Here is a 27868-nt window from a genome sequence, read left to right as displayed (position 1 = left end):
ATTGATTTTATATACATATTTTAGATTATTCTCTCAAATGTTTGACTTGTGATGTTGCTCTGAGTATATGAAGACAAATAACTGCAAAAAGAGCATTTGTGTAGTGTATATACACACATACACAATTTGATAAAAAAAAAACAAAAAAACGAAACGTCTGTTTGTAAAGCGGATCGGCTTCCCTCTAGTGTCAATGTAATGAAGTGCAACAACATGATATTCGTAAACAAGGCAAATACGAAATATATTGTCCACGATAAAAACATTTCCAAATTACTACTGTGACTTAAAAAATATTAAATTTCTAGTTAGAAGTGTGTCCCGATACTGTTGTTTTTCGTGCACACGTCATCAGTCTCTATTGGGAGACTTGCATTCGTTAGTAGTTCCATATGCAACCAGCAGATGGCAGCAAAAGCCCACATGACATTAAAAATGCAGCGAGAAAGAATACCAACATAGACAAATGTGAGTCAAAACATTTGACCTTTATCCTCCCTCGTTGTGTTTTTCAAAACATATACTTTTCCCATAAATGCCGTTTCATTTTACTGTCAATATGACCAATTAGTATATAATGTATTGTCCAGTTGACATTTGAATGTCACGGTAACCGTCGATCCTGGATGAGCCACCACCGGCCGGCCCCTCCCGCTCCCTCTTTCCATCCTCCGTAGCGACTCTCCGCGCTTCACTCCGTAGGAGAACCCGGTGCCACCCGTACCGGTTCATGTATGATTCTATGCTAAGATGGAGGCTCTCCGATGGCAAGATTAGCGTTTAAAATACAACTACACCTTCCGCGTGTCTTCGATGACGCCTTGGTTGGCAGCAAGAGGGATTTAGTGACATCTTTTTGTCGATTTTGAGGGGATCTAATCATCGGGAGCTGTTGGGGTAGTGTGCAGCCATGAGCTCCGGGGAAGGAGCAGAGGAGACGACGAAGGACGCCGGCGACATAGCGGCGTTTTTTAAGACAGGTAAGCCCTACAATGACGGAGATGGTCGGCTAAATCATGATGGATACTTTGTACCACTGTGTTGTTGCGTTTGGGGGTGGTGGACTCTGAACGACTGGAGCATAGAGGCTACAGTGTTTTTCATTATGATTTCACCTAATTAATATTGTTTAAATTGCTTACATTATAAAACATTGCTTTTAATGGATAATACACAGCAGTGTGTTAGCACGCTGTGTGGCTAGGCGACGTTAGCTTGAATGCTAGTGTTTCCAATCTTTTCCCAGATGTGCAACCATTTGTCAATAAATATACATTATAATACACTCGTTAACGTTTTTGCCGTAACTCCAACCACATGCACACCGTTTGCAAATGTAAAATAGACGTTATGCAATATAAGTTTTAACCCCAGCTGAAGTTGGAAGGCATACACCAACCGCGTGTAGATATCTTCCAACACCACAATTTAAAGGAAATAGAGCATCTGCACTTAATATTAGGTTTAGATTTACATATTTTGAGCTTTAAACCCTGTCAACTGTGCAAGCAGCGACCAGACAGAGCGATAATATACTGAGCCTGCAACATTAGCTTCCCGTAATAAGCTGCCTTGCTTGCTAACAAATGCTAAAGTAGCACCGCTAGCATCGCCACTGAGTTGACAAAAGCCTGTGTGTTTGTCAATCCGTGTGTGCGTGTATCTCAAAAAGATCACATCGAGGACAACCGTGGATAAAATGTTTAATTAGGTCAATTCAACGCGACGCTAACCAAACACAGTATGTGGTGTTTTGTGTGCGATCGTGTGAAGTATGTAAACAATACATGGCGTGGCACATCTAGCCAGCCTGGGTGTGCACGGTTTTAAGCTAAGCTAAGTGTGCTACAAAAAAGATCCAGGGCTGGGTCTTAATGATATACAATTTTTATTTTTTATATTCACTGCATGTATTAATGAGTATTAACACCACCAGTAAGTTTGACAGGACTACAGTGATAGAAAAGACAACAACAAAGGGTCATAAACTGCCAATTCCAGCAGGTCTTATTATTTTACACATGCATTTTTTTGGTAGCAAGGTTTTCCCCTGCCCCACCTATCCTCCCTACACACTCTATAGGATGCTATTGTGAATTTGTGCCTGTGGGCTCCCTTTGGCACATACAGTATGTGCCAAGTCACCCTCTGGATCCGTGCACTCTGCAGGCATCCACTTGCACCTGATGTCATGTCTGCTTGTGTCATCATCCTCAAAGCGATTGTAAAATCACTATCATGGCACTAACAAGCACTAGAAAGCTGACCTTAAAAGCAGCTTCCTGTAGTTTCATGTCTCTCGTGTGATTAGGAAACCACACCAGCGTCCCTATTATCTGATGGCTTCCTCTTTAAGAGAGCTCACATCCTGAAAGTCACAGCAAACCACACACTGGTTTGATGCCGCACAGCTGCTGCCATTCTATTGCCTTGTCAAACAGATCCCTTGCTAATTTGTCTTATAATTAGACATTGTCACACGTGGGTGGCTACTTTTAAGAAAACTACACTGACAAATTATAGGAAAGGACAAACAGACTTTTATTTAACTGAATCACAGAACAGTGCAGGTACATTTTGAAATGCATGCATGCATGCATGACCTAAGCATGGCGCTTTAAGTTGCACTGCTTTCCACAAACAAAAACAGAAACAAGTAGCTTTATTACTAATCATTTATGTTGATGTGTATATATGTAAATATCATGTAATATAGAGCTGGGGGGCGGCACGGCGGTCTAGTGGTTAGCGCGCAGACCTCACAGCTAGGAGACCAGGGTTCAATTCCACCCTTGGCCATCTCTGTGTGGAGTTTGCATGTTCTCCCCGTGCATGCGTGGGTTTTCTCCGGGTACTCCGATTTCCTCCCACATTCCAAAAACATGCTAGGTTAATTGGCGACTCCAAATTGTCCATAGGTGTGAATGTGAGTGTGAATGGTTGTTTGTCTATGTGTGCCCTGTGATTGGCTGGCGACCAGTCCAGGGTGTACCCTGCCTCTCGCCCGAAGACAGCTGGGATAGGCTCCAGCACCCCCCGCGACCCTCGTGAGGAAAAAGAGGTAGAAAATGAATGAATGAATGTTTACACTGGGAACGCCGACTGTAGGGAGCATTGCAAGATTTATAGTGTGGCACTTCCAATCCTGCCTGGTCATTCACAGTAACATTGCCATAGTTTACAGTCTGTGTGGTTGCTTGACCAGCCTATATGGATGCCTATGGCTTTCTACACTTAGCACAAAGCTACATGGAAGAGCATAGACTGTCACATACAAGCTCTCCTATTGCAACTCCTTCCTCCATACTTGGAATCTTGTTCGGACATGCACACTTTGAGTGTCTCGCCGCAGGCTATCCCCACCCCCGCCCCCACCTCCTCTACATCGCCGTGTTCATACTCTTGTTTTCGTTTGTCAGTGCAAACTTTTCATGTGTTTCCTTTCCTCTCTAGTTCTTGTTGCATCGTGTCGTAGTCATTCCATGCTGATGCACAGTGACAATTAGAAAAAAAAAAAAACACTGCCTCCTCACCTCGTCTTGCCCGCCCCCCCACTTCCTCTGTCTTCCAGACTGGAATTAATACCTTGGCTTTGCAGCACAGAGACGAGGAGGTTTGTTGTGGCATGTTGTCAATCATCAACTTATTCCACACCACAAACGTCTCTCTCTGTGGAGACGACATTGTGCATTGATTCCAAGCACATATTACACATTGCTAATGCGTTTACAGTTAAAGGTCGGACTTTGTGAATGAACATTTTCTGGCTTGTATGTTTGAATGAGCATGGCTGCGTGTGTGTGTGTGTGCGCCCCTGCAAGACATGGTAATTTGATCTTGAGCTTACATTTATGACTCAGGCCGATTCACCCAGGAAGAGGTTTGCTCAGCCAGACGCACAAACACACACTCATGCATGCACGCCCGCACTCGCAACACTAATGGATATTGATCCCCAAGATGGAGACTGATTGAGGTTTCCCTTCAGGCTCAACCTTGTCAGAAAAAAAAACAGACATGGAATTACGCAATTAGTTAAGCTTCCTTGTGCAAGTTCTGCTTAAAAAGTATCTCTGCTCGGCCTGATATGACACAATGAATGGTCACCAAGGGGTCAAGTTTACTCTGCAGTGACGTATTTCAGTGTCTGTATTTGTTTGCTCAGCTTTGAGAATATTCTGTGAGTTTAATGTTGAAATGGCTTTAACTGGACATCCTAGTCTTAGGACATCCTAGTCTTAGGACATGCCTTCCAATTAATCAGAGTTTGGGTTACAAAGGAGCTTTTCCTGTTCCTGTTAACTGTGACAAGTCCAAAAGCTTCTGTCCATAGAGCGTACGTCATAAGGTAAACCAAGAGATGCCTTTCTAATCTCTGCCGCGGCCCAGTAATAGTTTCCTGTGTGAAGAAGCACTCAACATTTTAGTGGTTGGAGCCAATCTGGCAGGAAGTTGTATTGGGTCCTGTGAAGATGATAAGCAGTGTTGAATTATGCCTGTCTGTAAATGGTGACATTGTCATTGTATGCGCACGTATGATGGTGATGCAAAGACTTAGCGCCGTGGTAACCGGCAAGCAAATAGGGGAAATATGTTGTGACCTCACAGATTGGGTTCCACTGCAACAAGAAAAAAAAAACTGTTGGAAAATCTTGTCCCACATGCTTTGGCAGCGCTGAACACTGTAATTATTCAATAGGAACACGACGAGCGGAGAAGAACGTGCAGTGGAGTTACAGTCGTTCACATGACGTCAGCGTGAATCTTTAGCAGCACCACAACAATACACCCCGAAAGTAGAACAAGGGATTAAATTACAGAGCTCACGTTCTCCACATTCACATGCCTGCTAACAATTCTGTCTTTGTTGGGTGTTGAAAGATGTGTGATCAGGACAGTGGAGGAGTGTTGGGCCTGTTAAGGTGAGAGTTCACTGGATTACACGCTAACCCAATCCAGACTGTGTTGTGTTTTGCTTTGCTTGTGTTTTTCTGGTTTGAAGGAACAAAGGGCACAAGGTTTGCTGTAGCTTTTGGGGAAGTAGAAATCCGTGACTGCCTTTCTGGATGTGTTTCTCAATAAAAACTTCCATATTTGGGAATATGTGCTTTGTTGCCACAAGTATTTCACTGCAACTGTTATGCACATGTAAAGACTTCTTTCCGGTACAACTAGCTGTACCTTACACATTTTATTGTGTTTCCATTGTTAAGGGCCCCAAAATATTTGGCAGAAACAGTCCCACTTTGGAGCACCAGCCCGCCTTCACAGCCTGATCAGGGTTTCTTCCATTGTTTGGCTTTTTGGCTACATCTTGGCTTTTGTAACCGTTGAGAAAATAAAGAACATAGAAAAAACTGTCTACATTACAAGAAGCCAACAATTTCCAGACAAGCTATTTGTAGGACTATTTCTTGTCCTGGTCCAATGACTTTGTAGGTCTGTCGTACCAGACTGTGGCCCGATTATACCACATCCATAATACTACATGTCCACGTTGGACGTTGTAGTCATACTACAAGAAACGGTAGCTTCATCCTAGTACACTTGCGTGTATATTTAAGAGACTAAAAAGGTTTTTTTCCGACTCAAAACCCACTTTAGTGCTGACATTTAAAAACGTGACGACCCTGAAGTTCACAACCATGACATTCTAAAACATACCTGAGTGCCATTATCAGCATACTGACTGACTGTTTTACTAAGCAGTCAATAGTACAAACCAGGTCAGTAAACGTCTGTGCACTCAGAAACACATCAGAGGTTAGGCGCGGACCAGATAAGTCTAAAGGTCAGCTGATAAAGATGTTTAGCAAACAGTGCATGTCTCATTCTGTGCCAGTGGGTTTAGGATTAGGTCAACTGGACATATTTATATATAACTCTCATACACAAGAAACTAGATATCACTCTACTATTATACAAACCTCTTGTCTCTATGTGGGTTTATTAGGAGCTGTCCCACTTTTGTCCCCTCCCACCCCCTCCTCATATGCCGTGCTCTCGTTCAGTAATGTCTTCGGCGTGATATCTAATTGTAGCAACCTCGGGGTAAAATGATTTGCTGCCAAAAGCTGTTGCCTTCTGGGAATGAGAGAGGGAACGGTGTCAATGCGCTAAAGAGCAAACAGGACAGGAGTCGGGGATGGAGAGGACAGGAGTCGGGGATGGAGAGGACAGGAGTCGGGGATGGAGAGGACAGGAGTCGGGGGATGGAGAGGACAGGAGTCGGGGGATGGAGAGGACAGGAGTCGGGGGATGGAGAGGACAGGAGTCGGGGGATGGAGAGGACAGGAGTCGGGGGATGGAGAGGACAGGAGTCAGGGATGGAGAGGACAGGAGACAGTTTGTGGGCGATGGTGGCCGCTATTCGGGAGAGGGCGACTGGAGATGATCATCTCTAAGTGCATCTGGAGGACCTAAAAGGCTCTTCAGTGGAAGTAGAAAGTGGCAGGCTTAGGTGTTTAATTTTCCTTGGATCTAACTGGACGGGTCTTTGTTCCGGTTTCCAGGGTAGAAAAAGACAGTGAGGCAGTTAACCAAACTAGGACAGGTCCTGAAAGACCATTGTACTCCTTTTTCTTGTGCTCTCTAGAGCATTCAAAACTGCTATCTCACTGTTGCCCTTCCTTTTTCTCTGACTTTCTCTTTTTATCTCTCGCACTGACTACCTCTACCCTTGATTTATCTTCAGCTTTGGGCTGGACGTATGAAGTCTGATGTACCCAAATAGAAATTCTGGTACCAAAGGATACCAAGCTAAATGATCCATTCTGCATTACTTTTTGGCACCCCTCCATTTGGGTATCGTCTACAGTGGTGGGGCACCTAAAGGGTGGAATAATCAGCACTGCAGCACTGCAATAGAAAGGAAACAAGGTGCTACTTTTGGTACCTAGGCAGTCGAGTCTATACCATATGGGTGACGTGAACCACAACAGCAAACAGGAAGATTAGCTCACTGTGTTGCTGTGCTTTAGATCTGAATGCTACAGTGTTATACTCCATAGTCTCATCTTCGCTGCAGTGCTCAGTTTTCTTACTGCTCCAACCATGCTGCGAAGTAAACATAGGACACCCTCGTTGTCGTCCATTTTTGTTGCCATGTTGCATTTGACACCTGAATGGGCTCGGAGTCAATAAAATGAAAGTTCAACACTTCTAATTTAGTTGAGTGTTTATTTGCTTGTAAACCCGCACAGCAACATATTTAATGTTGGAAGCATGCTTGCGATGAGGAAGGACTAGCTTGCTAGATAGCTAGTAGTAGAATGATTCATCTGTTTATGTGGCTGACAGCGACCTTCGGAAATGCTGTAATTATAACCGCTGTGTTCATTCACCTGCACCACAAAGAGGAAAGTAGGGCTAACTGGAGAGAGATTGTTCTTTCTGAAATTTGAAAAATGTGTCTTGTGTGTTTTTAGTCACGTTACAAAAGTTAAATATTAACTATTTTTTCACACCCTGATGTTATGCATGTTAAAACTTCACTCCACACCTTTGCATCCCAATTCCATGGCCCTAGTGTGTGCTATGCATACAATATATACATACAATATACGTACCACCATGTCATACCCAGCTCTGCAAGGCTGCCTCTACTTGCCTCATTTGAATCAGTGTGACCAAGACAATAGGTATTCTTAAATGAGGGAGGCCGCTCTTGTCTGCCAATGACTCAAGCGATGAGTGTGTCTGCCGAGAAGGGGCCCCATAGCAAGGGTGGTCTCGAGTTCATGTGGGCCGTGAAGCAGAAACTAGCGAGCGCTGGGGCCACAGGGGAGCTGTTTTTATTTTTTTTTTGCACAGGTCTATGTGAGTTGACTGTATCTATAAAGTACATATCACAGACGAAACGTCCGGTCGTTTTATGGGATCCAGCCTGGTTGGATTTTTATTTCTGCCTTGTCATTTCCTCAGTAGTTCTTATAGTGTGTCTATGCGTGTGTGTGTGTGATCTGTTACATTTTTTCCAACCAGTTGGCTCTGTGTTAATGCATGTAACGTGTGTGTGTGTGTGTGTGTGCGTGCGGTTGAGTTCCACTTTAACTGCTGCAGGGAAAGTTTCAATACTTGAGTCTTTGTGCCTCTATATGTTTGATCTAGCTTCTGTCTAGCTTACAAGTCATTGTTTATACAGTCATTCAATTTGGGAAGCTGTATTATGTTGTGCACGCTGTGGCATTACAAATATTTCAAGTATGTTTGGTCTGTTCCCCTGCGTGCCGTCCCATTCATTCTCTGAAGTCAACCTGAGAACCATTTGCCCATCTTGACTGCTTCCCATACAGCGGACACCATGTGCTGTTTAGCTTTAAGGTAAACCAGCAGGAGCCGAATGCTGAGCTGCTTGTCGGATTACTCAAGCAGGAAGAAAATCCCTGCAGACATACATGTGTTGTATAGATAAATTATGCTGTTTGGAACGGGAAACCGCTGGAAACTTGCCACGGGGATCAGAGGTCATGCATTGTTATTACATAAGAGATCATTATATTGGTCTTTTGGCTGAATAAATACATACGTTTTTCGTGGGTTTGTTGGTTTTCCATGACATATGCTAAACATATTGTCACTGTCAAATGCTGACCGCACTTTTGTACATCAAATATCTGTTATATACTACAGCAAAATATATATGCATATGTATGGCTTGTAATGAGCCAAAAATCATAATCATTGTATTAAATGTCCATACAATGTAATCTATCTTTGTGGCTGACTTTTATAGTGTGTGTAGCAAAGCCTGCCTTTTTTTTTAAACATTTTAATATTTTACAATCTACTATCATTTGTGCTATGGTGGCCCCGCCTCCTCCCACCAAGATCTTGTGACAGCCCTATTATTTACTTAGACAATTGCAACGATACACCTCATTTCAGTCAAAGTTGCCAATGAGAACTGAAACTCTTAAGAGTCTCCGATTTGCATCCCTGTATGTACTTATCACATGATGATCATAAGTGGCGTATGTCTCATGTTGACTTGATGTTTACGTCTGTAAGAAACCGGATCCTACTCTCCAAAGCCAAACAGGAAGCAGTCAAGCTGAGTCACCTCGGCCGGAGAGCGTGTGTGCGTGTCACTGAGTCAACCAGTTGACCCGTTGACCATTCACCATGTTTACATTTAGATGGCGCGTGACTTTTCAGCGTGTCTTTGCTTCGGTCGCAGCAGCAACAGCGCGCTTTTAATAAACTGCATGAATGGGGCGATTGTAGCACTCTGTCATGAGTTATAATGTAGGAAAAGTACATGATCTAAGAGGCAGGGATGGGTGTAATAAATCAGTTGTGCAGCTTGATGGATCCAATGTTTATCAACAAGGCTAGCTTGTTTTGCTGCTTCGTGGTAGTAAATTGATGTGGCTACTTTGCAGCAACCAGCAGAGGGCCCCCGTCATGTTGTTTGCTGCCTAAACGGGTTGCAGTTGAATTTGACACAAGATTTGGTGCCGTCTGTGTTCAAGTATTTTTAGCTGCCGGTTGCTCATTTATCTTTTCTTGTGTCTTTCCTACAGATGGAGCCCTCCCGAAAGAGCCCAGAGGAGATGTATCAAGTCAGATTGCAGGTAAAAAAAAATGGTCTTATGATGGTTCCCGCTGCCATCCATCAATTTGTCTGGGTGTGTGCTGTAAGAGTGTGTATTTTATTAGTCTACTGGATGAGGTCACAGCAATTTCTCACCATCACACTCACCTTGACTCTCTCTCGCTCCACTTATTGTCGCATCCCTCTACTGATTGGTTGTTCTGCGCCTGTCTCCGTAGAGACGGCAGCCTCTCTGGGTTGATTTGAGATGGATGTGTGTCGCCTTCACTCATTTTCCTGTCTGTGTGTTTGCCATTGGGTATAAACAATAGGGTTTGCTTTCAAGGGTTACTTTAATATCTTTGGGAATACAGGTCATCCCTCGTTTATTCCAGTTAATTTTGTTCCAGACCCGATCGCAAAAAGTGAATTTCTGCGAAACAGACTTTCTAAATATGGTTGTTAGCATTATTAGAGCCCTCTAGACATGAAATAACACCCCTATAGTCACCTCCACACTCGTATTACCCAATACAGTTGACTCACACATCAGCATTGTCAGGGTACTCGGTGGCTATTATCGCATAGATAGATAGACTTCCTTTATTGTCATTGTACAAAAACACAGCAGTGAAATTGGCAACGAAATGTCGCTGCCTGGCCTCATCAGTCTAATATCCTGGACACCTAGTGGCCAATGTAGTAGAATGCTACTGCAATGACGCAGTAAAAAGTCACACAGGAGCTGCTGTCAGCCACAACTCACCCCAGTCGCTGACACACTCCACACTGCCAATCATGCTAACGCTCAGCAACTGCACAGTAGCTAGCTGACATCACAGACACTTCTAAGGCCCCACCTCTTAAGATATTAAGATATTACACTACATATAATTTCTTATATATGTATTTCTGTTCATTTTGCCATTTGTATGATTGAAAATGTGCCAAGAATATATGCAATTTACTTATGCTGTATATGCATATGTTTTGACTAATAATAGGCATTATTCAACCACGAAAAATGTATCATTTATTCATTTTTGAAATATCGCAATAGAGTGAGGGGGCAATGTTCTAACAGCATAGAATGTAGCAAGGAACATCTGTACAGTAATCATCAACATTATGTTATTATGCTTTGAGTAGAGTCAGGCTTTGTAGTCCTTCAAGGAGGAACACGTAGTCACTGTTAAGTGATGGTACATTTTGGTGAAATCCACCCCCCCCCCCCAAACCTACATATAAAGGAGGACAGTGACTTGGCAGGTTGCACCAAGGCCTGAGGGGACAATGCTGGAAACGACTCCCATTGAAAAGAAAAAGTCAATTGAGACACAGCACCGCTAACTACATAGTATTTTTCTTAAGACTTTGTGCTTTCTAGTCATTACTAGAGATTTGTCGGGGATTAAAATCGCCCCATCTGTTGGCTTCCTCGGCCACTGGTCTGACTGGGCCAGGAGTGGGGGGCAGAAAGTTTATGTAATAGCGTTTTAGTTAGACATTCAAATCTAACAAGATGTGATGAGAATCACTTTATCTTGATTAGGAACAGTAGAGCTGCTCTAAAATGGAATCCATACAATAGGATTAGAGTGCATGTACTGTAAGTCATTTCAATTGTAATGCCAACTCCACCTCCAGGTGGCGTATGTGTGCGTCTTACAGCAGAGGGACGCTGCATTGACTCTCATGCAGTCGTTGAAAGGGAGGAACCTGCCACACTTAAAGATGCAGTGAGAGCATATGTATTGTAGAATGATAGTGTTAAAAGTGATGCCTTATTATAGTCTGCTAAATGTTTCCCTCCCTCAATAAGATACGCACTTTAGCCATCCTTTCTCCCTGTCCCCATTTTCTTTCTTCTCCTGGTCACTGGAGCAACCTTGGCCTGCTTCTTGCTCAGTAATCCTACCCTGCTATTAGAGGTCTGGACGAATGGGAGAACTGAAAGAGAGGCGTCTCTTGTCCTTTTTGCATCAAAGGCCAAATATTCAGATTTGGGGCCAAAGAGTGGATTGGAATTGAGATTCAGTACTGTCGAGTGCATGCTAATTAGTCAAACTTTGTGCTTGCCGTTTCCAGACGTAAATGCATTCTTGCAGCATGATTTGTCGACACTTTCTCTGATCTGAAGGAAATTATTATAAAGATGTCCAGGGACTTTAAGCGTCTCATCATACCCATAGCAGAACAGCTCTGAAATGATAAATGAATCCGTTTGGAGGAGAACTAGGTCCTTTTGTCCCATTTTAGTCTTAAATCTAGTGCTTCAATATAAATTTTATACCTCAGTTCCAGCATGATGGTGACATCAACATAAGGTCCATATGGGGCATGCTTGGATGAGTTAAGTGTAGGAGAGCCTGCACACAGCCCTGATCTCAGCCTTATCAAACACCTCCTGGTTCTGCAGGATTCATTTATTTCTGGAAAGTCCCACCGACTCACTCCAAAGTATTGCTGAAAGTCTTCCCAGATGAGTGGAAGCAATTTCCATGTTATAGCCAAGCGTCCAATCGCTTTTGTCCATTAGTAAAAATAGTGGGTGCATATTATTTATGTTCTTTGAATTGCCAGTATTGTCCCATTGTGTTTCACATCCCAACAACCAATCAGAGAAGCTCTTCATGTGAACGGCCCAATCCAGTCGTCTCTGAGAGGGGAATGGAATGGATGCAGTCATTGGAATTAGTTTTAATGCAAACCATATTTCTGTAGCATACATGGACAATCTGGGAACTCTATAAAGGACTTGGAAAAAGACATTGGTTAGTATACTCTATCTGTCCAGTGTTCTAAAGACTCAAAGACCTGAAAGGCAGCGGTCAATGATAGACTACTACCCTGCAGTGTTTACCTGTTTTAAACCGGATTTACAGACCCCTTGCTGTACAATAGGCGTAGAAACGTCACAGTCAACATTGGATCATGCATTTCCCATTGAGTCAATCAGGATGTAGGTTAGGGTTCCAGGTCACGGACACCCTATTCCTGGCCACTCAACCCCACCTCAAAGAATTCCTGCTATTCCCCACGCATCACTTGGCCCAGGAATTTCTGGCACGCGTTCAATGCGGGAAGTTCGCAGCTACAGTATGTGGCGACACACATGTGCATGGTTCTGGTTTCCCTTGCCCTGCAACAGCTGGCCTGTAGACGCTGCACCCAAGTCATTACTCAAATTTGATAACGCTGCCAGACCAGACAGGAGTGTTTGTTTTGTGGTATGATGGGAACTGTGACCCTCCCTCTACTGACCCGTCCCATCTGTCCCGGCCCAGGCAGCCGTCGCCTTCTGTCTTTCTCCCATCAAGGCAAAAAACACTTAGGAGGTATTTGTCACACAGTCTTTGTGTTGTGGTGTTGTTGACTAATCTGCTTTGTTGTATCAAGCCTGTCTAATGCCCACTTGACCTCCACAAGCCTTTGAAGAGCGTGTCGGCAGCTGATGTTTCTCGACACACGACTCTATGACACTCCTGGCCTGGAATGGTCACTGACTTTTGGAAAAGATGTCTCTAGAATTTCACTCCTACATCCTTTTGCCCTTCTCCATGAGGGGTGTAGTCGCATATTATCTGCAGCTCCATTTCGCCACCACCCGCTTTGTGCATTCACTCAGGAGATAAATCAATTCAAGGATAGGATGGACACACACGCACACACATATGTCCCAAGGAACATTTGTGGAATAACTAATGGATCTGCCTTCAAACCTCTGCAACAATGTCACAATACATCTAGTCAGGTGTGTTATTTACTGTAAATTAGATTACTTACTCCTTACTATACAGGACAGAATGAATAAAATATCAATCCTTTCAATCGTAATGATGACAACATATTTTAATGAAATTATTTTCAAACGGTGTGATGATTATATCCTGCTTTTAAGAAATCACATTCATCACTCTGGATAATTTAGCCTCATATTCCTGTCATATTCAGTTGCTAGGCAGTTCTTCACAATAATCTAGGGCTCACCACAGCTGCTGGTCGCCTCGCATGTGCAGGCTTTGCTATGCGTTGGCGGTGAGTTCCTCCAAATCCCGTCGTTTGTCACCTCCTTGTGTGACGCCCATTAGTTGACACTGAATCAACAGCGCCTCTGCTGGTTGCAGCTAAGTAGTGCGCTCTGCCGGGAGTTTGTATCACAGCGTATTGACGCAAATCCATGTGTCCGCCATAGTCTGTTGACTTTTGAGTGCATGGGAGGAATGTTTTCCAAGCTCCCATATATAGGTTTTCCCCGTCAGCCTCAAATCTTCATGCTAAGCAGCTTGTCAAGAAGTATAAATGCAGTGCAGGCATATTATAATTGCACCCCCTCACACACGGCCAGGATTACCTCCCTCAACCTGGGCTGGTGTATCCGACACCTAACAGCTCTGCGTCTGCGTCGGAAATGTTTGCCCCGGCTTTTCCATAGGAATGGTAGACAAAGTAACAGCAAAGGGTGTACTTTTCTCCCGGATTGGAATATCAACACCAAGGAATGCCAGGATTAGGCGCTGCTGCTTGCGGCTCTGCCGGCAGCAGGAATGGAATGGGCCCTTCATCGGAACCTAATTTGAAGCGTTTCTGGATGAATTGATGACGATGGCTTGCTGGGCAGCTAATCACACATGGTCGGATGCTCCAAAAGGCTCCACAGTCATTTGTCTGACAGGTACAAACTTGTCATTTACCACCACTTCATTCCCAATTAGCCTCTGCGTGCTTTTGTGCATGCGTATGTGTGACTGTGACCAGGCCACTCTATATTTAGCTGCTGTGCCACTTTCTCACATCCCACAGCACCTTAAACACACATAAGTGGCATGTATGGGTGTCTGTAAATGTTTTGGAAGTCTTCTGCATCCCTTCTTGGACCTGCTTAATGAACTGTGCGGTGATCACAAAGCAAGTATCGCCCTCTATCGATACCGTTCTTTTTCCACTAATATTGGCCGATACTGTGACCGATGGATCGGAGCACCCCTGGTTGAAACAATAATTCATCAAATGCCCTAAATACAGGATATAGAAGATCTTCAATAGTGCTGTAGTCAACTTAGTGTTTGTCCTTTAGCAATAGAGGGGGATGTTGTGTGTGTGTGTGTGTGTGTGCTGAAAAAAAGCGAGGCCTGTAAACGCTCTGTTTACGCTCGCACACCGTGTTTTACCGCTTGTCATCTTGTCAGTAGTGAACGTCTCACTGACCTTTCGATAATACCCGTGCTTGGTGGCAGGCTGCCAGTCAGACCACACATCAAAGATGCTCTTTCTTCAGAAGATGAGTCACTCGGCGCGGAAAAGACGCTGACGTGGGTTACATCCATCGATGCCCTTTACCCTTATTATGCGTTACTTCACTCCCCCCCCCTTAATATGTGTGCCTCTTAACTGCTGCCAATTTAGCTTTACTCAGCAATGGAGAAAGTAGTTGGCTTTCAGGGACGTTAATGACTTCATGACGTCAGTTAATGGATCGACTTCTGTCATCAGTAAAGGAACTTATCTGGGCCGTTATCTGCTGTTGACTCTCTGTCACAGTCATGAGATGATGATCAGAGGGCCTGCTTGTGTAAGTTGTTGCCGTCGGAGGGCATTTGCAGCACATTGCTTCTAAAAAAAGCAACATGTGATACGCATCGTTACTTGTATGGGTTTCTTTGAAGACCAGAAGAAGACATTTACAATGTCTGCACATTATTTATGTATTCTGTCACTGTTCTCATAGTATGTTATGTATGCCGGTCTCAAATTGACTTAACTGTGAATGAAGCAGACGGAAAGAGGCGCCGGATTGTCTGTTTAAAAGACGTCACGTTCATTTTGTCTTTCTTTTCTTCTTTTTCTCTCCAGGTTTTAGGAGAAATGAGGACATGAGAGCGATGGAGGTGCTTCCCATCCTGAAAGAAAAAGTAGCGTTTTTGTCAGGTAATGCTTTATAAGGCAACTTATCTTGCACAAATGTTACAAGACATGCTCCGAACGCCACTCAAGATGTGTACCAAATTTCATGGTGACTGTGCTCAAGTTACAGTGGGCCACCATAGTGAGCTCACATAAACAAATACATCCAGATGAGACAATCTGATGAGACAATATGTATGTACAGTTCTGTGACATTATAATGAGTGCCAATTGACAAGGTTGAGCCACTTGGTGTTTTTGCAACACACACAAGCACATACTCAACTCTCACCAGGGTAAAATGGCAGCAGCCTTTAGCTGACTCTTCACATTCATCTCACCCTATCAAATAAGTAACACATAGAAATTGGGGGTATGGGGGGAGCTTTGGGAAGGTCAAACAGAATAGCAATGACAGTCGTGATGACTCAGGCAAATACATTTACATCAGGAGACAGAGAGACAGGGTGGTGTTTCCATAGCGACAATGCATTGTCAGAAACGGCATCCCCGAGTCGTGGCTGGCTGAGTAATTGGCTTTGAATTGAAGAAAGCAAGGCTGGTGAGACAAACAAGGGGAAAAGGGGTGCGCGAGCAAAGCCTATTACTTTGAGCATGCACATAATAATAAACAAGCTTTGTTCGTCTTTCCCCTTGTTAGTCACATTTAGTATTTTCATTTTCGCCCTCAAGAGCCGGCGGGGCGAGCCTACGTGCTCGCTGCAAGCCCTCTCATCTGACTAATTTGTGGGCTGAGCACATTGAGCATGTGTTTACGAGCGTGTACACCAGCGCAGCAGCACTTCTCGCTGGCGAAATGCTCATCATCGTAGCTGAATACAGAGATCTTTAATTATTGTGATGTAATAGCATCAAAGACACAGCTTCTGCTTCCGAGTGGTTTTAACATGCTGCATATGGCGTAAGACTGAAAGCAGCGGGAAGTCCGTTACCACACTGAGAAGTTACAGCCGGTTGACCGCAGCTCAGTGTGATGGCTCTTGTTGTTTTATTACTCCCAGCAAAACTCATCTACTGTCAACAGCAATGCAAGCACCATTTATCAAATAGATACTACCTGAAATGCTTTCACGGACGCCTGGAATGAATTAACTGCAGATGGTGCCGGGATGGACAAAAGCTTCATGATGACACTACCTGCAACAGCTGTGTGACTAATTAAAATGTAAAAAACGTATTAATTTTGGATTTGTTTTTAAGCGTGAAGACAGATGTGCACGAGTGTCATTAAACGTAGATTACCGTGTCCGAAATGCAACACATGAGTCCCACTGCTGCAATAAACCACTTCCGAATGATCGCCACACATTTTATTTGCAGCATACAAGCATTTCTTTCTGTGATACATCTGTGTGTTTTGTCTTAGGCGGCAGGGACCGACGCGGCGGTCCAGTGTTGACCTTCCCGTCACGCAGCAACCATGACCGAATACGAACGGACGACCTGAGGAGACTGATCGCCTACCTCGCCGGCATCCCCAGGTTAGGCGTTATTTCATAGCCCCCTCTTGTAAAAATACATGAGAATGAAGCATGCAGTCCAAGCACGTGAAAGTGCTGAGTGGAGCATGTGATGGGTGAGAGAGGCAAGAGGGAGAGGGAATTATTCAAGAGCAGTTAGCTTGCCGCAGCCTTTTTTTTTGGCTGGCAAAAATCACTTCTCGAGTGACGAAAAGGGACGTGAGGGAAAGCCTGGATGAATAACGGAGAACAAGCGAGGAACGGAAAGCGGGATCCACAGGGGAGAGATAAGGGGGCGGGGCGGGGGGGGAAGATTAAAACCCACAGAGATGAAGCGCGCATGTGTGAGCTTGCGCGCATGTGTGTGTGTGCGTGTGCATGTATGTGTGTGAGGAAGCAAAACAAAACGTCGCAGTAGCTGAGGCAGTGCAGCAGCAGCGGTACTAGTTATTGTGGACTGCTTGGCTTCTCACCTCGCAGGTAAATTCTCCACCTTCTCCACGCTTGTCTCCATCCATCTCTTATTTCATCACTGCAAGATTTCATATCAGACATTTCCTGTAAATACCATCTGGTATTCTATAAGCAGTCATAGTCCTGTTATGATTTTGCATGATATACTCTATATACATATATATCATTTTGTGTGCACTTTGTGGGGATCTATTTTAGGAAAACACATTTGTCAGTTTCTGACAGGCTCCTGTGATGGAAGGATTTTAAAATGTCAAATTGCAAGGAAAGTGTTCAGAAATAGTTTGGAGAATGATAATCCTAGAGAGCTGCTGCCCAAATGTGCTGATTTATATGTTTGTGTGTGTATGTGTGTGTGTGTATTTCAACATTTGTTAGTCATTGTCACAGGTTTTTGAGTGCGTGGTCGGCTGTTTGAGTGCGTGGGCGTGTGGGATCCATGTTTGCTGCGTAGGCTTCTGACGCTATAGAAAAATGCGTCATCTCACAGATTTTTTATTCTTTTCTTTTTTTTTTTTAACCCCCCCTCTTCCACTCTTTCCCATGTCTGTCATCCATCCCCTCTTTTCTGGATTATCTCCAATCTCCCCCGCCTCTCTCTCTACATCCCTCCCTCCATCCATCCCTCCCTCTCCCTCCCTCTAGCGAGGAGGTTTGTAAACATGGCTTCACTGTCATCGTTGACATGCGTGGCTCCAAGTGGGACAGCATCAAGCCTCTGCTGAAGATCCTGCAGGAGTCGTTCCCGTCGTGCATCCACGTCGCGCTCATCATCAAGCCTGACAACTTCTGGCAAAAGCAGAGGACCAATTTCGGAAGCTCCAAGTTTGAGTTTGAGGTAACAATTTGGGTTGATGGAAGCCGTGGTTGTGTGCTTCATCTTTTTACCTTGACAGCCTACTTCCCCTTCCATACTGGATGTGCTGCTGGTTTAGAGATGCATTAGCCATCATCTCAGTGCATTCGTTAGCTTGATTGATTGTTTGCTGGGTTACACTACAGGTAAATGAAGATGCACAATTTGGTGCCGTTAGGAATTATGATTGTTAGGCATTGGCGGAGACCCGTGATTAGAATGTCCTCATTTGTTGCAGACATTCTGGTAATTCCGTGTTTAAAAATGAGCCGTTTGCTTTCCCAAGTTATGCCTCTTATTATTCACAGCCATACTCCCCATTTGTCACTGTTGCTGCACATCCATATTGATTATATGGGCGGAACACAAGCTTTGTCACACTGATTGACTTCATGTACTGCTAGCTGACCTTCTTGCATGTGCATATCAAAGTGAACTGTTTATAAATTAATTGCATGCGTGTGTGTACACAACATATGCTGAATTTCTCCCTGACATGCATGCAAACCAATGAACCAACACAATAGCATCAGCATTCCTTTCACCCTATGCAGTGTGTAGTGCTGCGTTGGTCGGGTCGGCCTTCAGCGAGCTTCTTCTCTGGCCATGTGTGTGGGGGTGTTTTGCGGAGGAGGCTGCGTGGAAAACGGCGCTGAGATGCCGAAGGCTTCTCCATCGCTCAACAAATTTGATATTGTCAGATGCGATTGTTGCATGCTATGCTGTTATATTGTATTTGTCATCGGTGCTAAGTGGAGGGTGCACTGTGCCGCCTGACATGATTGGAGGAAGCGGAAACGTGTTCACTACTAAATGCTGCAGAGATTAGTCGAGAAGCTCAGCTATTTGGCTCCATTAAGGTCTCATGTCGGTTGTTTTAGGGAAGTAAAGAATGAGCTGGATTGCGCTAATTAAAAACTTCTCAACAGAGAAAATTAGAGGAAGCAATTTATACCCATTTGATGGAAAGCGTTGTAAAGCCACACACACTCTGCTTCAATCCCTTAATGCTTTTTTCCTCCAGACCACCATGGTGTCATTAGAAGGCCTGACCAAGGTGGTGGACCCCTCCCAGCTGACAGCAGACTTTGATGGCAGTCTGGACTACAACCATGAAGAATGGATAGAGGTGAGATGACCTGTCTTCTAAAAACCTCCAGTGACTTTTCAAGAAGGCTTTCGCTCCTTCAGACCGGCATTCTTCATTTCCCCCCAGGTCCGAGTGGCCTTCGAGGAGTTCTCTGGTCATGCTACACAGATGCTGGCCCGACTAGAAGAGATGCAGGAGACTGTTTCACGTAAAGACTTCCCCCAAGACCTGGAGGGAGCCCGGAGAATGATAGACGAACACGCCACATTAAAGAAGAAGGTCATCAAAGCACCGATAGAGGAGCTGGACACTGAGGGACAAAGGTAACAACACAATGTCAGGGTGGAGGCCATACATCCACTTGCATGAGAAGATCCAGATCCACCAGATGCATTGTGTTTGTATACAATGACAGCCATGCATTTCTAATTTCTACAAGCTAAGTCTTCTACTCCTGAACCGCTGCACACAAAAGGACACAATTTTGTCAGAACATGCACTCCTACTGTGTTGCCTGTGCTGTTGTTTTTCTGACAAACACACCACATGGTGGCGCTGTTATAAACCCAACAAGTTGGCTTGGCATATCGCTTCAAAACACCCCCCGTAACTTTGTGTTATGCAGAATCACCACAAAATTGGGTACACAACTTTTAGGGATCAGTGTAAAATTTCTGAAAGATTGGTAGCAAGACTGGCTGCCACAATTTCAAGCATTTTGGGCAGGAATGTCATATCATGTAATTTACATTTGATACCAAACTCCCTCCAGGTTATTACAGAGGATCCAGAGCAGCGAGTCCTCCTCCAACCGCAATGGCGGCAGCAGCGGAGGGAGCGGCGGGAGCAGCACGAGCAGCAACGCCGACACCCAGGGCCTGGTGCCGCGTATCACCCAGCTGCTTGACAAGCTGCACTCCACCCGCCAGCACCTCCACCAGGCATGGCACGTCCGCAAGCTCCAGCTTGACCAGTGCTTCCAGCTCCGCCTCTTCGAGCAGGACGCGGAGAAGGTCGGTGGCCGTGGGGAGTCCGTGGGGCAGGGGTGCTGTCACTCAGTGAGGGCGGTGATGCGATGGTAATCTGTAACAACAGTGGCTGATCCACTTCGGGGCATGCGATATAAACACAACCTAATTATGGCCACAGAGAAACATTGATCTGGGCTGTGTGTGCAGAGCTCATCAATCCATGCCCATCTTCTTTTGGCTGGCAAACTTTTTTTCCTCCCTGCACATATTGTTTGCACTTGAGTTGCACATGATAAGACAGAATGAGGCAAAATTTAGAGATTCATCTCAGAGTGAGCGGAATGAAATAGCAGGTTGCTGCAACACAGATCACTGCTGTCTTGGATACACTGCAGTAGCAGGAGCTTGTTGCTAGGACACCACAGGCCACCAGTTGTTCTCTGGAAGAGAGCAAGAGGCTACATTTAATGGATTCATTTCTCTGCATGCTGACCTGGAAAAATGACAGCTCCGCACACTGCAGCAGTTTGCAAAAAAAACACCACCTGCACGGCTTGGTTGCACCTTGCTTCACAATGTCGCGTCCATTGAGTTGATGATGAATTTGGATCGGTTTGCTCTCTTCCCCTCCTGCCTCAGATGTTTGACTGGATCATGCACAACAAGGGCTTGTTCCTGGCAGGCTACACTGAGATCGGCAACAACCATCCGCACGCCGTGGAGCTGCAAACACAGCACAACCACTTCGCCATGAACTGCATGGTAAGACGCACATGCACGCTGAGCCAAGTACAATCACCTATTAAAGAAGCCTGGGTGTCAAATCCGAGCTGCTAACACACTCCTTGTCTTATCCACACTCGGCATTATATAACTGCTCAAAGAAGGAAGCCTCAAGAGATTCTCTCTTCTCATGCAAAAAAACACTTGGTTTCACCTCACAGAATGTCTACGTGAACATCAACCGCATCATGTCTGTGGGCAATCGACTCCTGGAGTCGGGTCACTACGCCTCCCATCAGATCAAGCAGATCTCAGGCCAGTTGGAGCAGGAGTGGAAAGCCTTTGCCGCCGCATTGGATGAACGCAGCACACTGCTAGAGATGTCGGCCAGCTTCCACCAGAAGTGTGACCAGGTTGGTGCTATTATAGACAGATTATATGCTGGTTTTTTGTTGTTGTTGTTTTGTGTTTTGTTTTTTTTTTAACCCGGGCAGGCAAAGTAGTCTTGCAACACTACATGCTTTACATAAATGTGAGGGTGGCATCTTTTTTTCTCCTCTAACTCAAAGAACCAGGGCATCTCCCTACTGGTTAGATTCAGCACCTTGGGTTTTAAAAAAAAACCATTAGGCTTTATTAAACCTACAAAGCCTAACATCTTTGCCACATTAGCATGCATTTACATACAATCAATGCACTCTTTATGTTATCTGCCATTGTTTCTGCTCATTAGTTGGACACTACAGAATGATGCATGGCCCAAATGGGAACATGCATATTTCAGCTTCACCGACAGGGAACACCGTTGTAATGCTTCATGTTTATTAGTGGAAATAGAGGCATTTCCCCCGTTTGAAGATTCACTCATGCACCTTAACATACTTAACATGGAAATGAGTGCATTGCACTAATGAGGTCACTTGTTGGTATTTATTGTTGTTTTCATATGCTCTCACATGATGCTTTAAGCTCTTAGAAGTCACCACAAGCCATCCCCAAATGATTGATACTGATAGCATACTGTTTTTTAGTCCAGTAAACAAAATGCATTACTGTGTGACCAGCATGTGACTGCAAGTGTGTGCTCCTCTTTCCTTGCAGTACATGAGCAATGTGGACACATGGTGTAAGGCGTGCGGCGAGGTGGACTTACCCTCTGAACTTCAGGACCTTGAAGACGGCATTCACCATCACCAAGGCTTATACGAACACATCACCTCTGCCTACTCGGAGGTAACCTCATTCTTTTTAACTCTTGGGGTTATTAATAGAATATTACAAAATTGTCTTCAACGCCCAGGTAAGCCAGGATGGCAAAGCCCTCTTGGACAAACTGCAACGACCTCTGACCCCAGGCAGTGCTGACTCGCTGACGGCTTCAGCCAACTACTCCAAGGCGGTCCATCACGTCTTGGACATCATCCACGAGGTGCTGCATCACCAAAGGCAGCTGGAGAACATCTGGCAGCACCGTAAGGTCCGGCTGCACCAACGTCTGCAGCTCTGCGTCTTTCAACAGGATGTCCAGCAGGTACACGCGTACACGCACACACCACCAAATGTAGCGTTACATTTGGTCTCTGCATTATAATGAGCATGATAATATCAAAAGGTCCAGTATGATAATGTCGGTACACACTGTCCAAAAAGGGGCATTCTCGATGGTGTTGACATGGCAACTGTTGCCATGGAGAGTGCATGCAGATGCTGAGGAAGTCTTGAGAGAGAGATAGAGAGGCTAAGAAGATAACATTGATTCGAGTCGCCATCATGTGTCTTCTTTTTGCGCTTTTTTTACCACCGTAGCCCCCCCCCCCCCACCATGGTAAATCTGGTCCTGATTGTGTCCGTCTGTCGTGCCAGGTTCTAGACTGGATAGAAAACCACGGTGAGGCCTTCCTCAGCAAGCACACGGGGGTGGGCAAGTCCCTCCACCGAGCCCGAGCTCTCCAGAAACGACATGAAGACTTTGAGGAGGTGGCCCAGGTATACTTGATTGTTTCTGACGCCCTTCATAGGCCCTGCTTGTAGTTATGCTATGTTAGCATATGATAACTACAGCTCTGACTGCTATTACTGTATGTGCATATTTCAGCTGGATTTTACAGCTTTTAATTTCAAGCCTTTAATAATAACATTTATTTTATTATATAGTAATATAGTATGTACTCTACTATATTTAAGACATATACAATATAGTATTTTTATTATATTTGTTATACCGTGTGATACTGTGGCGATTTCTTTCTTTCTTAATTTTTTTTATTTAATAAATTTTGGACAGTAACATACCAAATATGCTTCCTTGCTTTGTAGCAGGGGTCCCAAATGAAATGGCTTCACTGGCTTGTTATTAGGCTGTGGCACACTTTGTAAAAATACAATTCAACCAAAGAAACTTATAAAAATAGAGTAAAAATGCATAACAAGAAAAACTGAAATGTTGATTCTCTGTGGAAAAAAACTTATTACAATAATGCTGCTTTTTTTGTAACAGAGCTAACAAATAAGATTTTTTATTTTACAAGCATTTGCTTCCGGTATATATTATATGAGCTCTGAAAATAACGTTAGTAATATGATCCAATGCTCATACATTGAATTGACAATAACAATAATGTTCTTCATCACTACTAAACATCCCTGTCCTGTCTATGGTGAAATGAAATGAAATGGTTTATCAATATTCCAATCTTTGAGGATTCATCCTCCTCTATTTGCTCCCATCCTGTGTAGAACACTTACACCAATGCAGACAAGCTGCTGGAGGCGGCCGAGCAGCTGGCCCAGACGGGAGAGTGCGACCCGGAGGAGATCTACCAGGCCGCCCACCAGCTGGAAGACAGGATCCAAGACTTTGTCCGGCGCGTGGAACAGCGCAAAGTCCTGCTGGACATGTCTGTCGCCTTCCACACACACGTCAAAGAGGTGGGCCGAGGATGACGTAACACTGAAGTGGTTGGTGGGCTGCCTGTTGAGAGCCTTTACAGTGCAGAGGCAAATGATTAATACGTTTTATCTCCAAATTAGTCACAGAGGGAGCAGCACCAACATTTTACAAAGCATAAGCACTTTGTCAGAGGTCATTATATAAACAATACCTGTACACTTGTGTAGCTGTGGACATGGCTGGAAGAGCTCCAGAAAGAGCTGCTGGACGACGTGTACGCCGAGTCGGTGGAAGCGGTCCAGGATCTGATTAAACGCTTCGGCCAGCAACAGCAGACCACGCTGCAGGTCACCGTCAACGTCATCAAGGAGGGAGAGGATCTCATCCAACAGCTCAGGTAGCAAACCTGAACCAATCTTCCTTATGTTTACGGTCACTCCAAGTCATAAATATTTAAGAAAATGATTTAGGGGACAACTCAAAATGTGGTGTGCTCTTGAAAAGAATGAATTGGAGGAGGAGAGGCGTTTGCATCTTTCCATCTCTGGTGTGTTGGCTCCAGCATGTATTACATAATGCTGCTTTTATAAGTGCACGTCTAATTGTGTGGCAGTCTCCTCCACACACCTCCTGTGTGTGTGTGTGTGTGTGTGTGTGTGCGCTTGTTTGCGCTTTTGCTTTAAGTATGCATGTTTATCCTGCATCTTTGATGAGGAAGCTGTGCATTGTTTCTAGGTCTTCATTTACAATGCAATCATCAAGTAAAAGCAATTCCCAGGATGTTTTATAACAAGGACAGAAAGATTTAATGCTGTAATGACTCATTTTGATGTAACTGCTGCGTGCATATATCTGCATACATCTTGTTTGACGCATCTTGTGCCTTTCTGTCCAGGGACTCGGCCATCTCCAGCAACAAAACGCCGCACAACAGCTCCATCAACCACATTGAGAGCGTGCTACAGCAGCTGGATGAGGCTCAAGCCCAAATGGAGGAGCTCTTCCAGGAGAGGAAAATCAAACTGGAGCTTTTCCTGCAGCTCCGCATCTTCGAGAGGGACGCCATTGAGGTGAGTCTTGTTTATGTGTGTGTGTATTGTTGCTGGACTCGTCTTCAGTTAAATGTCACGTTCCTCTCCCTCAGATTATCTCTGACCTGGAGTCGTGGAACGAGGAGCTGACGGGTCAGATGAATGATTTTGACACCGAGGACCTGACGCTGGCCGAGCAGAGGCTGCAGCATCACGCCGACAAGGCCTTGACCATGAACAACCTTACCTTCGATGTCATCCACCAGGGCCAGGAGCTGCTTCAATATGTTAATGAAGTACAGGCGTCTGGTGAGTCTTCTCACCTTCATATAATTCACCAAACACGCTCCTTTCTAGGAAACCTGAACACTTATTATTATTCCATAACGAGTTGTTTTGTCACATCCAAGCTGAGGGTTGAAGTAGAAGCTGCAGCTGAGCTGAGCACATTCACCCTGTGTTGGAGTTTAGTATTGACGCTGCGGAGGTGTTTTGAGGGCCTGATTCGGTCAGTGTTTGGGATGAGAGTCGCCCACTCACAAAGCATAAATATTCACCTGTGAGCTTGCATGTTAATGTTAAGTTTTTCTGTGTGCTTACATCATACATACGCTTACTGTTATTAATGTTAACAGAAGTCCAAATAACTAATATTACTTCATCCACTGTTGTACTTGCATACTTTGATGGTATAAAAAAGCTATTGGGATACACTGTAGTCATCTAGGACATCGCATGTCTAGTTCCTGACCTGTAGACATCCACATGTCCTTCCCGCTAGGTGTCGAGCTACTGTGCGACCGCGATGTCGACATGGCAACCCGTGTTCAGGACTTGCTGGAGTTCCTCCACGAGAAGCAGCAGGAGCTGGACCTGGCGGCAGAGCAGCACCGCAGGCACCTGGAGCAGTGCGTCCAGCTCAGACATCTGCAGGCCGAGGTCAAACAGGTAAGCGGAGGACATCTCCACCTGTGTCACCGCTTTCAGGCACCTGTTTATTTCATTTCGTATTTGTTTTTGCAGGTTCTGGGTTGGATCCGCAATGGCGAGTCCATGCTGAATGCGGGTCTGATCACAGCCAGCTCCCTGCAAGAAGCAGAGCAGCTACAGAGGGAACATGAACAGTTTCAGCACGCCATCGAGGTTTGTCATTCAGCCATTTCCTGTCTGCATCATTGCTTACTCATTCACTTTGTTTATCCCGACGCTCTACTTCCCGCCTGCAGAAGACCCACCAGAGTGCTCTGCAGGTTCAGCAGAAGGCCGAGGCTCTGCTCCAGGCCAATCACTATGACATGGACCTGATCAGAGATTGTGCAGAGAGCGTGGCGTCCCACTGGCAGCAACTCATGTTGAAGATGGAGGACAGGCTCAAGCTGGTCAACGCCTCTGTGGCCTTCTACAAGACCTCAGAACAAGTAGGACATGCATTAGATGTTGACTGGCCATGACATACAGACTATGGTTGTCTCTAGGAAGAAATACTTGTTCCCATGAATGATACATCCATGCAGCGCATGAATGCACCAAAATGCAATCCAACGTTATGTTCCCTGCAGGTATGCAGTGTGTTGGAAAGCCTGGAGCAGGAGTATAAGAGGGAGGAGGACTGGTGTGGCGGTGCAGACAAACTCGGTCCCAACTGTGAAACTGATCACGTGACCCCCATGATCAGTAAACACCTGGAGCAGAAGGAGGCGTTCCTCAAGGTTTGCACCACACAATATCAGACTCCATTGCATATAAACAAAGTTCCAATCGTTATGTTTGTGTCATGAATATCAACATTTTTCCCCCAATCAGGCGTGTACTCTGGCCAGGAGAAATGCTGACGTCTTCCTCAAATACATGCACAGGAACAGCGTCAACATGCCGGGAATGCTGAGTCACGTCAAAGCACCCGAGCAGCAAGTTAAAAGTGAGTTTGGGTGGGGGGGGCATTTCAATGACTGTGTGCATCTAGTGAGCAAAGTAAGAAGAGGTGTTTGTCGGTGTGCACAGACATCCTCAATGAGCTGCTGCAGAGAGAAAACCGTGTGCTGCACTTCTGGACCATGAGAAAGCGGCGCCTGGACCAGTGTCAGCAGTACGTGGTGTTTGAACGCAGTGCCAAACAGGTGAAAGCACATATTTGCACTTCCTGTGGGGATCTCGTGATCTGATGACAGCCAAATCTGATTTGCAGGCCCTGGAGTGGATTCACGACACTGGCGAGTTTTACCTGTCCACACACACCTCCACTGGCTCGACTATCCACCACACACAGGAGCTGCTTAAGGAGCACGAGGACTTCCACATCACCGCCAAGGTTGGTTGCACAGTTACATACTGGCATCAAGCGTGTCGCTGCTTGTGTGCACACATGCAACGCTTCCGCTCTCCGTTCAATGCAGCAAACCAAAGAGCGCGTGAAGCTGCTCATCCAGCTGGCGGACGGCTTCTGCGACAAAGGTCACAGTCATGCGGGAGAGATCAAAAAGTGGGTTACGGCCGTGGACAAACGCTACAGAGACTTCTCCCTGCGAATGGACAAGTACCGCTGCAGTTTGGAGAAAGCCTTGGGCATCTCCTCGGACTCCAACAAGGCTGTACGTGTGCCGTCATCATTCACCGTCGTCATAGCAACTTTTAGAAAATAAATCACGTCACTGTTTTCTCACTTTCAGAGTAAGGATCTCCAATTGGACATCATTCCAGCCACAGCGCCAGGGTCAGAGGTCAAGCTGAGGGATGCTGCCCATGAGCTCAACGAGGAGAAACGCAAGTCTGCACGCAGAAAGGAGTATGTGACTAATTCTTATTGGGGCAGTTAAATGCATAGTATTGATAAATGTAAATACAAAGGTAAAGCTACCACAGTGGATCATGGTTTCCTTATTAGCTTGTTGAGGAAGTGGTGCTGAATCGGAGGTG

General features: G+C 45.1%; 1 protein-coding gene across 7 annotated transcripts in view; it reads left to right on the top strand.

The window, feature by feature from the left end:
* The first annotated feature begins 489 nt into the window (after positions 1-489).
* trioa (trio Rho guanine nucleotide exchange factor a) overlaps positions 490-27868 on the top strand; it is a 42097-nt gene continuing 14718 nt past the window's right edge. For all 7 annotated transcript variants that reach the window (XR_009119199.1, XM_058046621.1, XM_058046620.1 and 4 more), the window contains exons 1-26: positions 490-980; positions 9525-9575; positions 15389-15463; positions 16827-16941; positions 18040-18232; positions 19275-19379; positions 19467-19663; positions 20113-20353; positions 20951-21073; positions 21256-21447; positions 22136-22267; positions 22335-22565; positions 22898-23020; positions 23771-23962; positions 24152-24321; positions 24820-24994; positions 25069-25264; positions 25737-25903; positions 25979-26098; positions 26182-26373; positions 26515-26664; positions 26759-26873; positions 26957-27072; positions 27141-27263; positions 27349-27543; positions 27622-27737. Coding sequence is in view for 6 of the 7 variants with exons in the window: in XM_058046621.1 (XP_057902604.1) it covers positions 911-980; positions 9525-9575; positions 15389-15463; positions 16827-16941; positions 18040-18232; positions 19275-19379; positions 19467-19663; positions 20113-20353; positions 20951-21073; positions 21256-21447; positions 22136-22267; positions 22335-22565; positions 22898-23020; positions 23771-23962; positions 24152-24321; positions 24820-24994; positions 25069-25264; positions 25737-25903; positions 25979-26098; positions 26182-26373; positions 26515-26664; positions 26759-26873; positions 26957-27072; positions 27141-27263; positions 27349-27543; positions 27622-27737 (3875 nt within the window). In the remaining variant the exon portion in view is untranslated. The remainder of the gene's footprint in view (positions 981-9524; positions 9576-15388; positions 15464-16826; positions 16942-18039; positions 18233-19274; positions 19380-19466; positions 19664-20112; positions 20354-20950; positions 21074-21255; positions 21448-22135; positions 22268-22334; positions 22566-22897; positions 23021-23770; positions 23963-24151; positions 24322-24819; positions 24995-25068; positions 25265-25736; positions 25904-25978; positions 26099-26181; positions 26374-26514; positions 26665-26758; positions 26874-26956; positions 27073-27140; positions 27264-27348; positions 27544-27621; positions 27738-27868) is intronic.

Source organism: Doryrhamphus excisus, chromosome 14 (genome assembly GCF_030265055.1).
Source record: "Doryrhamphus excisus isolate RoL2022-K1 chromosome 14, RoL_Dexc_1.0, whole genome shotgun sequence".
Classification (NCBI taxonomy): domain Eukaryota; kingdom Metazoa; phylum Chordata; class Actinopteri; order Syngnathiformes; family Syngnathidae; genus Doryrhamphus; species Doryrhamphus excisus.
Note: the sequence above shows the minus strand (reverse complement) of the source record. Positions and strands in the feature narration are given on the sequence as shown.